General features: G+C 39.3%; 1 protein-coding gene across 1 annotated transcript in view; it reads right to left on the reverse strand.

Moving 5' to 3' along the window:
• LOC109719626 (nudix hydrolase 16, mitochondrial) overlaps positions 1 to 8,172 on the reverse strand; it is a 27,734-nt gene extending 19,562 nt beyond the window's left edge. The window contains exons 1-2 of the mRNA XM_020246400.1: positions 7,778 to 8,172; positions 6,477 to 6,588 (exon numbers count right to left, since the gene is read on the reverse strand). Of these exons, the coding sequence (XP_020101989.1) occupies positions 6,477 to 6,588; positions 7,778 to 7,848 (183 nt within the window). The 5' untranslated portion in view covers positions 7,849 to 8,172. The remainder of the gene's footprint in view (positions 1 to 6,476; positions 6,589 to 7,777) is intronic.

The raw sequence follows: 10,851 nt of genomic DNA on the forward strand, positions 1-10,851 counted from the left end.
CCGATTGCAGCTCCTTCTAAGCCTCCCCTGGACGTCATCTCCGGAGTCCGGCTGGGCGTCGCGCACTGTCCCCGTCGGCCGCCGGCCGCCCGAGCGCCCTGGACGACGTTCGCGGGCCGCGACATTGCCGTTGTGCCTCCCAGACCGAGCCTAGCTCGAGCGGCGGGCGCTATGCGCGGGCCGAGCCGGGTCCGCCGCCTGCTGTCTGCCCGCCGCCTTCTCTCCATCCTCGCGATGGCTGTCCTCTGGGGACCTTGCGCATGTCATCCGAGGAGGCCCCGGCCGCTGCGCGTGGCTGCAACTTCGTGGAATCCTTCTAACTGGTGCGGGCTCGGCTTGCTCCGCGTCGCTGCCGCCGGGCCTCCGCGCAACCGAGGGAGGCACCACACTCCTCTCCTCACCCGCACCCGTCCCTGGCCGCCGCGCATGCGCCATGCTGCCGGAAGCCGGCCGGAGCCAACCTTTTCTCCGGCCAAGCCGAAATTAAGGCTTATTTTGGATACAGATTACTGTTCCGACAAACCGAGCCTCCCCGATCTCTGCGGAAGGAGCACGATGATCGCTGAGCAAATTGCTGATCATCGTGCTCACCTTAGATTCTGTCGGGGAGACTCCGTTCCGCATGTTTCGGCTGTGGTCGCCTGTCGAGCCTGTTGGCTGTTTTTTGGGTTTGCGCACGCTTATCTGGCGACCCGAGGCCGTCCTGATGCCTCTGGAGGTGAGCATGGTGATCGTTGGTCTGTGACGATCACATTGCTACCTCACTTTGGATCAACGGTGTCGCGTTAGCCTGTTTGGCGGCGATCTTCCCCCTACTGCGCGCTGTTCGCAGAACTCGGGTTGCTCCCGCGCTTCCCACAGTGACCTGTTTGCACTCCTGACGTGAGCACGGCCTCCGGTAGTCGAGACCATGTCAGTACGTGATCTCGGCGGAACTTAGAGGTCCTCAGTTTGTGAGAACGAGTCATTATGAGTCGCGCCGATTTACATAAAATGATGGATTTTATGAAACATAGGGCTTTTGTGCAATTGTACACCTTGTGGCTACTGTGGCAGGGTGTAAAAGTGGTGTTTGGCTCTTGGACTGATGTCCATGTCCTGTAGTTTCGCGGAAATCGAAAAGTCGATTTTTGGTGCGTTTTCGGCGAAATTGCCGAAAGAACGCGTTTCGGTTCGGATTTCTTCCGACGTTGTTTGTTGCTCTGTGAGTAGTCGCTAAGCCTTGTTGGCTGGTCACCATCATCACATTGTGGGTTCATGTGATGATGGGTGAGCACATGGTGGGTTCCGGTGTCGAAATAAACACATCGGGAACCCAGATTCGTACAATTATCCGGCGATAATTGTGTAGGGGTGTTATCTTGTGTTTGCTGCCAAAACATCCAAATTGGAGTGTTTTGGGCAGCAGGTGACTCGTGACACGAGGCGTGAGTTTCGGGACACTTAGTGGGGTCGCCGACGGCGTCCGCGTGTGGTTTTCGGACTTCCGGCGAGTTACGGTAATCGGTATTGGAAACCGATCTTCGTGGAATCGTTTGTGGGGTGTGATACTGTGATTATTAGTTGTGGGTTAGATACTAACCCGGTGGACCCTTTATAGCGGTCCTGTCGACACTTTTTGCAGTCAGGAGACAGACGCGACATCCGTACAGGTGGGTACTTCGATCCGACGTCGTGGTACAGTAGTGCACGCTTGGTGACGGTTTCTTACCCTTACTCTTGTGTTGTACTATCGCATAGTATATTGAGCCTTGCACCCTTGTTTATTCGTTTTTACTCTATCGTTGTTGCATGCTTAGTATCCTAAGTAGGAGTAGAGTATGCTATCTACATGCGTATCTGTTGACCTAGTAGGTCTGTTGTGTTGCATTCAGTATCTGTTGACCTAGTTGGTTTGGTTGTGCATTCCGCATCTGTTGACCTGGTTGTCGGTTCTCGTACTTCGTATCAGGGACCTTGTTGGTCATTGGACTCTGTGGACTTGGGTCCAGGCAACACATCGACTCTTCTTGTCATGTGTTTCGATCTGGTTGATCGTGGTTTGGCGTTGTATGCCTTTGTTTCTGGCTTCGGCCTAGGCACCGACTTCAGTCGGTTTTGTATTGAGGCATACCAGCATGATTAGTCACAGTATCTTGGGTGTATTCACGACACCGGTCGGTTTGGCCACCGACGGAGGTGTGCTTATCCGGATGGGTCGTCCTGTGTGGCGGCGCGTGAATCAGGTCGGTGCAGTTCAGTGACAGCAGGCGTTGAGGTCTGCGGACAATATAGCAGGCATCAGAGTTGGCGTACAGTTTTGGTTTGGTACCTTGAGGCATACTTGGCTTTGCATTCCTTACAGTAGCAGTATTGTTTTATTACTTCTTTCTTTATCTGTTATAGCTACTGTAGTTTCTTTATATCAGCATCAGATATTTGTTTACCATATTGTATATATCTCTTCCTGATCCGCGTGTAGTACTCCTACGCCTTCTATCGTCGTTGCGGTACACTGGGAGGGACGAATGTTTACATGTTTTCACTCCTGCAGCCCCCCCACCATTTTTTAGGTTACCGTCAGCGGTGAGAGTTAGCGAGACGTGAGATACGTACGTAGCGGTCGATAGAGCTTCCGACCCAGGTTATTCGGTTTAGTTTCTACCCTTACTGTCCTGTTGATATAAGCTTAGTAGTTTTATATGGTTCAGTAGCTGATCTTTATGATTGTTTGAATGTGGGGTTGATCTGGTTTTGGTAGATCTGTGGATGCTTTTGTTATTTATGCATGTAAACTGAGGTTCGTTTGTGATTTGGATGTTGATTTTATGGATATTCAGATTTTCTTGTATTTACATTATCGTGGTTCTACCCTTGAGGTAGTCGATTTTCAAATAGAGTTTCGAGTGGTAAACAGTTTTAAAAGAGATTTTCAAATGATTTTGTGAATGTGAAATAGATTCCAAAAATAAAAACTTTCGTTGTGGGGAGCACTTTTAAATTAGTGAGATGTTATTGTTGTATTGTGCATTGCATCATCCAGCGCCTAAGGAGTGCTTAGAGGCATGCATCATTCTAAGGATCGTTAGCTGTATGGGAATGCATATCATGATTTGGTTGCTAATTGGTAAATGTAGGTTGTGGTTGAGATCCTGTTGTATAGCTGGTACGCCGTGCAAATACAAAGGAAACTCTGACCGAGTGGACAGAGGAACTTTGTATTTGTGGCGGGTCTGTACGTCACGTGGGCCAGGTTGAAAAAAAAAAAAAAAATGGTACATCTTCCGCGACTCTGAGTTTTAAAAATGGTAATGGCTTCTAAATCGGCCCCGGGGCGTGACACTTATATAACCCCACACCCCTCCTCTCTCTTGTTCATAGCAGTGAGCTCTCTCTCCCTTCTCATTTTTCTCCCTCTCTCTCTAGAAACTCTCTCCTAATGTGGAAAGGAGGAGATTTATAGAAGGATTTGGAGGATTTTGGAGCTTTGGAGGATCTAGAGCTCTTCTACAAGGGGTAGCTTGGTGAGCTTCTAGACTAAGGTAAGGTTTCTTGTAAGATTGATGTTAGGGTTTGGTTTTATACCCTAGAACACTTGGTTTTGATCTTCTTAGATGAGGGGAAACCTAGTAGAGGCCATAGAACTCATAAAAATCCATGTTTCCCCATGATCTCTCATGGTAGATGTCTAGTGTTTGGTTTAAATGCCTTAAGAATGGTTTAGATGACCTAGAAATGGTTTAAGTTGAATCTCTAGTTAATATTAAGCTTGTTTTTGCTTATTTTAGAGATCAATATGGTATATGTTGCTATATGACATGTTAGGGCACCAAAAATTGGGGCTTTTGCCCTAGGTTGGTTTAAAGACAAATTGACCTTGTAGAAACCAAATTGGGAATATTTCCAACTCGTTGGTGGATTCGGTTCGCCGATCCGACGAGTCTACGCAAAGATATTGGAAAAAAGCCTAATATAGCTTCGTTTTGCTGCAGGCGAAGAAATAGGCGGCTAAAAATCACGAGATTCGAACCGTAGCACCTTAGTAACCATACGAGATGGGTGGTGCTTTCCGAAATCCTCGAATTTCCTCTTATGTCTAAAGTGTCATTTTTGAGCATATGTATGTATAGTATCTTTATGCATTGTAGGGTTGATTGAGATATGTTATTTGCATACTTGTAGTATAAAGATGCACTTAAGAATGTTGAACAAAAGTGCAAACCCTATGTATGCATGAATGATGACAAGAACCTAGATAAGGTAAAGAATCTAGTAACATTGAGAGTAAATGACATTATGACATATGAGATTGTGTGGCATTAGTAAATGCATTGAATACTAGAGATGAACTCCTAGAGTGTGGCATTAAAAAGTCATGAATGCTAGTGTTAAAAGAGTGGCATTAATGAGTATTGAATGCTAGAAAGAACACTTAGTGTGTGTTGCGCAATGAAGGTGAAAGAATGCAAGTAAAGTGAGATAGTTGATATTATGATATAACAACCTTATAGTTAAGGATCATATGAGCATTGCATCCTTATAGTTAAGGATTGGATTGAACTTATAATCCTTATAGTTAAGGATTGATCATACTCGCCTATAAGTCTTGGCTCGAGGGTGGTAGCTCCCCCTCGAGCGATGAGCTCCGGAGTTGTCATCAACTGGGTTGATCGTATAAGCCTTCCCAGTAGACGGTCCCGTTGGGAGGCAGCTTGAGGCCCGACAAAGAGGGATTTGAGTCGGTGAGTTGTGGGAAAACCTACGGGTTAGCCAAGAGATTGAGTAATGGCAATGTGATCTTGCATGCATCATGAGCATTCTATTTGAGCATCATTGTTGATTATATCTTGTTCAAACATATTAGCTGCATTTGTATAGTTTGGTTACTATCTATCTGTTCATTCTTCTATTATGCCTGATTTAGACATAGTGGGAAAGTCGGCAAGGTCGACGGCCGAACCCACTGGAAACTTTGTTGTAGTTCTCACCCCACTATTTCCACAGAGCCGGGACCAAGTGAGCCAGTCGACGATCGCAGTAAAGGTATCGCGCCAAAGACAAGGACTACCCGAGTTGGTTTCATATTTTTGCTTAGTTGCATACCCCTTTATATATCATCTTTTGTCTTTGATGATGTTAGTACTATGAACATGATAAATGTTGTAAAGAGAGCTTATGGTTAAATGTAAAAAAGCTTATATTTTGGAAAGAAAGGTTATGTTCATTTTGAGATCATGTGATGTATAAAAGAAATGATGAAAAGAATGTAAATGTAACATGTGTTGCATGCATGTATGTGATTAAAAGATAATCATTGTACTTATATGAATGTGTAGTTTAGTACTTTCACTTTTGGCTATTGCTTGCCCTCGTGTAAGCCATGTATATCTTTATTCCGCTGTGTAGAATTTATATATACATGATTTATACTTGTGTTGAGCCTTGGGCGGACAGGAGAGGTGCTGTCCGTTCGGCGTCTGTTTGACGTACCTGAACCAACCAAATGGGCCGGTCCCGGGGCATGACATATTGGGCCTTAGAACCTATTTCATGTTGTAAAGGCATAGTAGTGTTTGTGTTCATTTTAGCTTATGCATAGTATAGTTGTTATACTGCTTTCCTATTCCTTTATCTACTTATGCCCTGATAAACCTAATGGAAAAAATCGGTGAGGTCGGTGGCCAAACCCACTGGAATTTTTTTTTTAGTTCTCATCCCCTGTTTTGTAAAGCCAACTATTAGCGGAGCGGCAACGGACTGAGGCGTGGGCATTGCGCCATAGATAGCAAGGTTATCCTGTGTAAATTACCCTTGTGTACGATAAGAAAGATTGTAAAAGCTATTGTGGAATGTATCAAATAATATAATAGAGAGCAAATTATATATTTGATGGTTAAAAGCTTGTATTTTGTATCAAAATAGAAGATGGCAAATGTATGTACCTTGTGGATGTGGATGATTGAATGTTGTAATAGTTTGGTTTAAATTCTCGCTCTTGTGACATGCCCTCCTGTAGAACTATATTATGTTGTTTTTTCTGGGTGAAATTCAATATAATTGTTTTATTTACGTCTTGGGTTGATAGAGGAAACTATGTCCATTCAGCGGTCTGTGTTCATGCCCAAACCAACCAAAGTGGAGGTGCCGGGGCGTGACAATTGCTCTTATAGTAATAGTGTCTTGTGACTTTCAACATAAAAATTTAAAATAAATAACTGGCGTAACACATGTCTTATTAATTAATTATTTTTGTGATTGTATTAGTTATAAATTAACTATTTTTGTGATAGTACAAGTTGTAAATTAACTATTTTTGTGATAGTACAAGTTTTTACTATTATTGCAATAGCATATGAAAGTAAAGGATAGAACACTGACATTTACTTCTTTAAATTCACAAATTAGAAACATATTATCAGCTAGCTAATCATTGTTCTACTTGTACAAATCTTACTTTTCTTTATGCAAGCTACATCACAAAGCCTAGAATATCTTACCTTAGGAAACAAAAGGCCTGGTCCACTTTGTGAGTTTATCATGAGAACTTCAACAGCCTTCACTTTGTCATCACAAGTCTCATCAAAACCTCTATATCTAAATGGTATACATCTGCAGAAATCATGGTGTATTAGTAAAGATCTTAAGTAACCAATCTATAATAACCGATAGCATTAAAATACAAACTAAAGACAATCATCTCTGATTATCTATAACAAAAGCGTGCAATTTATAAAAATCATTTTTTGCTTAGCAAATATGTATTTTGGTTAACACTATGAAGGGTGCTAAAAGAGAAGTCATGGACCTTGAAAAAAGGAAAAAATAGGAAACTCAACTTACAAATTTGTTTTTCACAAGTATTCCTAAAAAGCAATATCATTAGTGACATCAGAATCAATAGAAGAGATTTTAAATCCAATATCTTGTTTTAATCTCAACAAATTTAATTCATTAGCTTCTATCACACAAAATACTTTCAAGTCAATACTCGTCGTGATTCTGCTTTCGTTTGATAAAATGTCAACATCTATCAAAACCATAAAAATTTGCCTAGCAAATAAGTCATATAAATCACACCGTTTGATCAACATTGACATACTAACATATGTTAGAAACAATTCTAAACAATGCGTAGATTATTATTATTGGGTATAAAGGCTAACTACAAAACAAGAGTAGAGAAATCGTTAACAGACGACAAACTACTATCCAAGAATCAGAGACATTGTTAAGGTCAACATGAAAAGGACCTAACATGCAAATAAAATTAATAAATTAAACTTGTTTTATACCCGTGTGATGCATATGGTAGCAGTTGATAGAGAAAATAAAAAAAATTTAACCAGGACCAATAACTAAGTAAACATACAAAAAACCACTTGCTTGCAACTATTCTAAAAATATTAATGTACATATATTATACTATACAAAAAAAAGTGCTAGATAACTAAGTAACAACAATGTAGTTGACTGAAATTATAATCAGATAATAGACAATTATTATTTAAATTTCGCCAATATATCAATCTCTTCAACCATGCAAATGACAGATGATAGGAAATTAAAAAAAAAGAAAAAAACACACACCAACCAATAGTAAACCTAATCTATAACTTTCTGTTGCATATAAAATAATTGATGGATTATCAATAATGAGAAACTACAAAAGAAGAATTAGGGGATCATTAGGTCATGCATCTATCAATTTTCTTTCTTCTATATATTATTAACAATAAGAAAAGAAAAAAAAAGAAAAGAAAATAGTGGATATTGCTGGGAGGAAGGTAGAGAGAGGTACCCGGCAACAAGGCGACAACCGTCCTCGTATCGCTGCTGATGTCGACCCGTGCGGGCCACCAGATCACACATGATAATGCTAATGCTTTATATCCCACCCCCTCTTCCTTCTTTATTCCGTCTTGAAAAATGTCTTCGCTCCTTTCTCTTTTTCTCTCTATCCCTATATCCCTATTTCTCTTTGTCAGTCTCTTACACTACTATTCTCTTTTTTTTGTGCTCTTCTTCTTTCTATTCTCCATACCTTGCTATTCCTCTTGCTATCCTGTGATTACTCTCCATTATTTACCTTTTTCTTATTCCAAGAATTGGGAAACCTAGTGCGGTAGCAATGAGAGCTAGAGGGGAAGGAGATGAGGCGAGGGGAATAACAGAGAAGGGGAAAAGATGGAGGAGAAAAGAAAATAAAAATAATAGAAGAATGTGAAAATAGGTAAAATAGATTTGATGAGTGTTGATGTGAGTGCAAGAAAAGGCAGGTAGGAATAGGACCGTCAGATGCGATTTGAATTGGTAGGATGAAGGGAGCAGGTGGGGGGTGATCCGTTACTACGTGTAGAGCGGGACACGCGTGGGAGTGGCGGCCCGCTGCTCTCGGGGGTAGACTATTTGTTACAGCCCAGGGGGGGTGGGTCGTTGAAAGGGTCAAGCTAGAGGTGGTTGTGGGCGGATGGGAGTTATTCAATAGAGGGAGGGAGGAAAAAACCCATTGGATTAAGAACATGTTATATATATTTATATCTTTTATAAAATTTTACAAATAGAGAGATGTAAGGAATTAATTTAAATTAGATAGTTGACATAATTTAAAGAACAAATAGTCCAATTTATAAATAAATTGATTATAATTATCATCACCAGAAGGAATTAATAAAAAAGAAAAGATGTACTAGTGTAAGTAAAAAGTTGTAAAGCTTTGTGAGTGCGAAAAATATTTTTTCATAGTTTGAATAGCGATGATTTGATACTAATAAAAAATATTTTTTGCAATATGCGAATCCATCTAATGCATTAAATTTAACGAAATTCGGTTAGTTTATAGTAATACAATTCAATGCTCTAGTCTACTAATAATAATATCACTATATTGGTTTTATTATGATTTGTTTGGATTCGCCCGTCTCTCGTGTATGCACAACGCAATTCATCAAGTTCTTTATTTGTTTTCGTAGAAAGGTTTCACATGGGCTATGCCTTGTTTTCGGACAAAAGTTTCACGCAGCTCACGCTGCAAAAGCATAGGTGGGAAAAAATAAATTAATAAATTAAAAATGCATTAGTAGAAAAATATAGAAGCATCCATTAATTTCTGCTATCGAGGGCTATATTACATTGTACCATAACTCGCTACCAAATGGTGTAGTGTCATCATTATGAAAATACTTATTCCAGGAGCACAACACATGTTAATCAAATAAAAATAAAAGGGAATTGATCAATTTTATGGTTCGTGAGACTATTAAAAGGTGCATAGTCTAATTAAGTATCCTAATCATAGTAACTCTATCTATCCATTTTCTTAATATACTCATGAAATGCGCATGAGTATGGTTATGTTATTAATGGTTGCCTAATGCTATTAAGGTAAAAAAAAAGTTAGAGCAAAAGTGTTCAAAAATATGCTTCTCTATTTCTTGATGGGACAACAAAAAGGGTTATAAAAATTAGGTCTTATTTGAAGCATTCAATCTACATAATATGTTACCATTTATTGCAACAAGTAAAATATTTAATTATTGTATTTTTTATTTATACTTATACAATTTATTTACAATTCCAAATAAAGCCTTAGAACGAGCAATGTTGTTTTACACTATAGTGGTAGGGTTATAATATTAGGCTGGAACTTATAATTATTTACAAATACTTTATTTATGTGCCCTGTAGATAGCATATTTTTAATTATGAATAGACTAATTAGTTCAAAGCACCATCTTTAGTTACTCAAATTTTATTATTTGATTTCACAAGAAAAACATCCCAATACTTGATGGTGTATAGTTTACTGATCAAGATTTTTGTTCGTTTGGAGACACATATATATTCAAATTCAATAACACCAACAAATGGAAACTACCAACATTGTTACCCTGACCAGTTATGATAGCATGGTGATTTAAAGCAGAAGAATGTTCAATGAGCAAGATTATCCAAGCTTCATCCTAACCTAGTTACAATAGTGAGACTAGATTGTAATTATATGACAAACACTAGAACTTGTGATGATTATAAGCATGACACTTAACATGCTAATTAAGTAAATTAGTTAGTATGTTGATAAACCAATCCTCTTGCTTTGAGGCTTATCTAATATATATATATATATATATATATATATATATATATATATATATATATATATATATATATATATATATATATATATGTCCAAAAACATCTTTTGAAAAATATCAAAGTTGTTCCAAAAACTATAGTTCCAAAACGTATATGTAGTTGCATTACGACTAATTATGATGGTGTACTAAGTAAATGGGTGCACGAATCAGGTGCATGCATTTAATAGTTTTTACGTGGGTGAGGGAGGAGTAGGGTTTTGACCGGAGGGATTTACCAACGGGTGGGTGCAACGAACGGAGCACGTGACCACCAACCAAACGGTCGAGTCACGTGGTCAAAGTGTTGCATCATCATATTCACATGCATTATCATAGGGATGAAGCTCATATAATGTTTTTGCTCCAGAAACCTACTATTCGTCCTACACAATATTAGTTATATCTCTCCCTCGTAGGTGGTGGTGGTCACAATCCAACTAATGGAGTAGGTGGAAACTATGTGGATTAAAAAGGGGAAAAAGAAAAGAAATAGAATCTACAAGGAGCTCCTTTTAAATTCTTTAATTTGTTTATCAAATGATGAAGGGAGTTTCTAATAAGATTACATATAGTGTGATTAAGTTAAGGAAAAATTGCAAAAAAGAAAAAAGAAACCTTTCAAAAGTTTTCTTTGCATAAAGTACAGTTATATATATACTTAACCTTGAGCTAGGCTATTGTAATGAGGCTCACACTTTTGACCTAGCATGCATCAAGCGGTGGTATTAACTGAAGCCAT

This window comes from Ananas comosus, linkage group 13, assembly GCF_001540865.1.
Source record: "Ananas comosus cultivar F153 linkage group 13, ASM154086v1, whole genome shotgun sequence".
NCBI classification, from domain to species: Eukaryota; Viridiplantae; Streptophyta; class Magnoliopsida; order Poales; family Bromeliaceae; genus Ananas; species Ananas comosus.